Below are 3,568 nucleotides of genomic sequence, written 5' to 3'. Positions count from 1 at the left end.
GATACTGAACGGAGTCCTCGCAAACACGGAGCAGCTTCCCATTGCTTGTCTGTTGTTTTGGTTTTGCTTTAAAAATGTATGGTTTTATTTGCAAAGCAAGGTGACACAGCTTTCTGTGGAGTATTTAAGATGACAAGGGGAGATGACTTGAACAAAGTCAGCATTTTAATAATTCAGTGTACTATGTCCAGAAGCTGCACACCTGAGGATAACTAACATAGCTCAGGTTTCAGCTCTGCTAAACCGAAACAGCTTACACAGAGCCAAAGCTGTTGAAAAACTGTAATGTGGTTAGTCCAGTCCCTGCCCATCACCCTTGTATAAATCATGATCTCAATGCCCAGCAGCAGGAGCCAAAGCCAGGCTTCAAAAATCCTTCTTTTGGCACCTCTTCAAGTATCGTCACATCAAAGCGCTGAGCACGCAACAACCCCTCAGTGAGGTCAGGAGCGTACAAACCCCAAGCAGAGGATGAGCACTGCATTTACTGCCTATTACTGAGGTTTGGGGCAGCATTTGTTTTCAACACGTTTGAAAAGCCGAGCTCAGGCAGCATGTCATGATTCCCACCCCAGGCCACTCTGAGCACATCAGCGGTGCAGCCAAGACACCACCATCTTTAGCAACAAACATCCCCTGAACCGTGAAACACAAAAATGTTACCTCATTAAGCCAAGGTTAAAAGAAAACGATCACCAAAGCCCCCCTGTAAATTTTCAGTTACTTTGTTTTAACCTGTTTCGGTTTTTTCCAACAGCTTTTCTAAAACACTAAGTTCCATTTTCGCCAGACAGACACCAGGCACACAACAAGGTATTTTCCTCATATCCAAGTTTTCCTTACCAGAATCTGGAAGTTTATTTATCAGCATGGTGTGCATTGCCATGATGTTTGGCCCTGTGAAGCACTCGACGTATCTGAGGACCTACAGGGAAGAAAACATTAGGAAAAAAATATTAGAAACATGAAAGACAAGAGGAAAGACAGCTGAGGAAGCACTGGGACGTGGGCGTTTGGCCGAGGATCAGGGTACAGGAGGAGGAAGTCGGGCTGGAAGGATACAGGGCAGGAGGCACACGGCACAGCACACAGACGGGCATGGTAGTAGGAGGCCGAGATGGTCCACAAAGCTGGACCTGCCCAGGGAGCAGATGCTCTGCCCAGATAAAAGAGTTCAGAAGATGCTGCTGTCCCAGCAGCCTGGCACGGTTTGGGCTAGTCGCATCCCTGACCAGCTCCACACTGCAGGAGCGGAGAAGCGTTGCTTTAAGTCTTCTGCCCTGACTACCATCCACCCCATGTTCTTGCAGAACACTCTTAAAAGATGCCATGATATTCCTTCCTTGCATGAGTACTTATGGGAGTGACGTACAGGGGCTCTAAGGGATACAGCTCTAGTGGAACCAAAAAGAAGCTTCTTTGCACAGACATTAAACTACAGATTTATGGTTCCCCCACCCCCCTTTTTGCTAGTTTATTTTTCATTTTAGATATCATAGAAAGATTTGGGTTGGAAGGGACCTTAAAGATCATCTAGTTCCAACTCCCCTGCCATGGGCAGGGACACCTTCCACTAGACCAGGTTGCTCCAAGCCTCATCCAGCCTGGCCTTGAACACTTCCAGGGATGGGGCATCCACAGCTTCTCTGGGCAACCTGTCCCAGTGCCTCCCCACCCTCTCCGTGAAGAACTTCTTCCTGATATCTAATTAAGCCTCCCCACTTGCAGTTTAAACCCGTTACCCCTTGTTCTGTCACCGCAGGCCCCTTTTACCTCTGGCAGTGTACAGTATCTGAACAGCTCTTTATCTTCCTGGAAGTCCTGCACTTTATTAACTATTTTTTCAGACTGACCATACTGGGCTCTCAGGGATTCGTCCTTCATAATCATGAGACCTGGTAGATTGACCTCTTTTTTACAGATCCTCGTGAACTCCTTCCTGCAAAGCAGAGGGAACATCCACGTTGGGAGAATCCAGCTTCATCCAGTTTCCCAGAGCTTCCTGGGGATGCAGCTGCACACAGGACTCCCCAGCACCTTGGGCAAGTTCCCCCTACCTGAAACGCTCAATGTCTTCATCAGAAACGAGCTTCTTAACAAGCAGATACCCGTTGTCTTCATAGAACTGCCTCTGCTCTGTGGTGAGGACATCGCTCTCCAGGGTGTAACTGAGACACAGAGGACAAACACGTTAGTAGGGCCAGGCAGGACAACAGGAGCAGCGTGACCCAGCAGGAGGATGGTGACATGCAGGGGGGATCAGTGGCTGCTGGGGAAAACCCCTGCCCTCTTTCACGTCACCGTGGCTCGGCAGGCATGCAGCGTGTCCCACGCCCCAGCAGAGCCGGCACAGCGTGTCCCTGGCTGCGCAGCATCTCTGCCCACAGCCACCCACTACTTCTGTGGCAGAATTCCAAGCCTCCCCCTCGTGCCCTCCCAAAGTGAAGAAGCAAGCAGGAAAGGTGGGATCAGCCCTCAGCAGCTTTACTCTTCAGAGATACTGAAGCACACCGGAAGAGTCTCTGCAGGCTGGTTATCCACTCAGACATTTTCAAGATGCACAGTTAAGCTTTTTCATTAAACTACGAAGTTATACACTTGGAAAACGAAAGGCCGCAGGATGTCTGGTGTTCGACAGGCATGCTAGGGCCAAAGAAAGAATTGAGTTCTGCAGGTGAGGTTTTTTTCTCTCTACAAAGGAAGATAGAGCTTACCGAAACCTCCCCGGCTGAGGAACAGCACTAACTTGGGCTGAAGTAGGAACGCTTGTCTGGGATGGAAATTAAGGAATATACTCAAGCACAACAGAGTAGAACATTACACATACATGCACCCTGAATCCTACAGTGTGGTTCATCTCTAAGGTAAGTTTTATGCTGGACATTCAATCCATGTTCTTGTTGACTTTGCTTCTAAAAAGTACCTTTCCCACCTTCAGAGCAGCACATCTGGCAGAGAAGTATAAGGTAACAGCACAGTACAGCCTCGTACTGACTTTCCTCTCTGCGTGGGCAAGACGTCTGGGACTCCAGAGTAGCCCACGGGCCTCGATTCATCCCCCAGAACATCAAGACACTCAACGAGATGCTCAGCGGAGATGTTTCCTTGCCCCATTTCCCTCCCCATGCTCCAGAGAGCAGTCAGACCTAACCAAAACCCACGCGGTCTTCTGAAAGTACTTCTCCACCTCTCCCCTCCTAACAGTGGCATGCCAAATTCGGAGCCAGAAGTCATACGGGGTGAACTGGGATTGCACGTTCCCATGCGGTGGTGCAAAGCCTCACCTTCCCTCCAGTTACAGCAGAAATTAGGTCGCTCCCCGGGGAGAGCGCAGAGAGCTGCAGGCTTGTCCTCCACCCCAACTCCTTTTAGCAGGTTTAAACAAACACAGCCGAGTTCTCCTGTGCAGAGAGAGGCACTCTCATCTGCAGAGCAATTAAACCCCACTCGCTAACGAAGCCTCACAAGAGCTTGGTGCACGGCACTGAAGCGTCACCCAGGGGCAAGGACATCTGGGTCTGCACAGGCATGTTTGGAGCCCCCTGTGCTTCGGGGTTTTATATACGCC

General features: G+C 49.8%; 1 protein-coding gene across 1 annotated transcript; it reads right to left on the bottom strand.

Moving 5' to 3' along the window:
- Window positions 1-807: 807 nt before the first annotated feature.
- Window positions 808-2,776, bottom strand: LOC104505110 (phytanoyl-CoA dioxygenase, peroxisomal-like; the record flags this gene model as incomplete). Its single annotated transcript, XM_010157285.1, has 4 exons — window positions 808-925; window positions 1,774-1,939; window positions 2,058-2,168; window positions 2,715-2,776. Coding segments are annotated over 4 exons (457 nt in total), but the record flags the coding sequence as incomplete, so codon positions are not given.
- Window positions 2,777-3,568: the final 792 nt, after the last annotated feature.

Source organism: Eurypyga helias, unplaced genomic scaffold, assembly GCF_000690775.1.
Source record: "Eurypyga helias isolate BGI_N326 unplaced genomic scaffold, ASM69077v1 scaffold42738, whole genome shotgun sequence".
Taxonomy (NCBI): domain Eukaryota; kingdom Metazoa; phylum Chordata; class Aves; order Eurypygiformes; family Eurypygidae; genus Eurypyga; species Eurypyga helias.
This window is presented reverse-complemented; position numbering and strand designations above follow the sequence as displayed.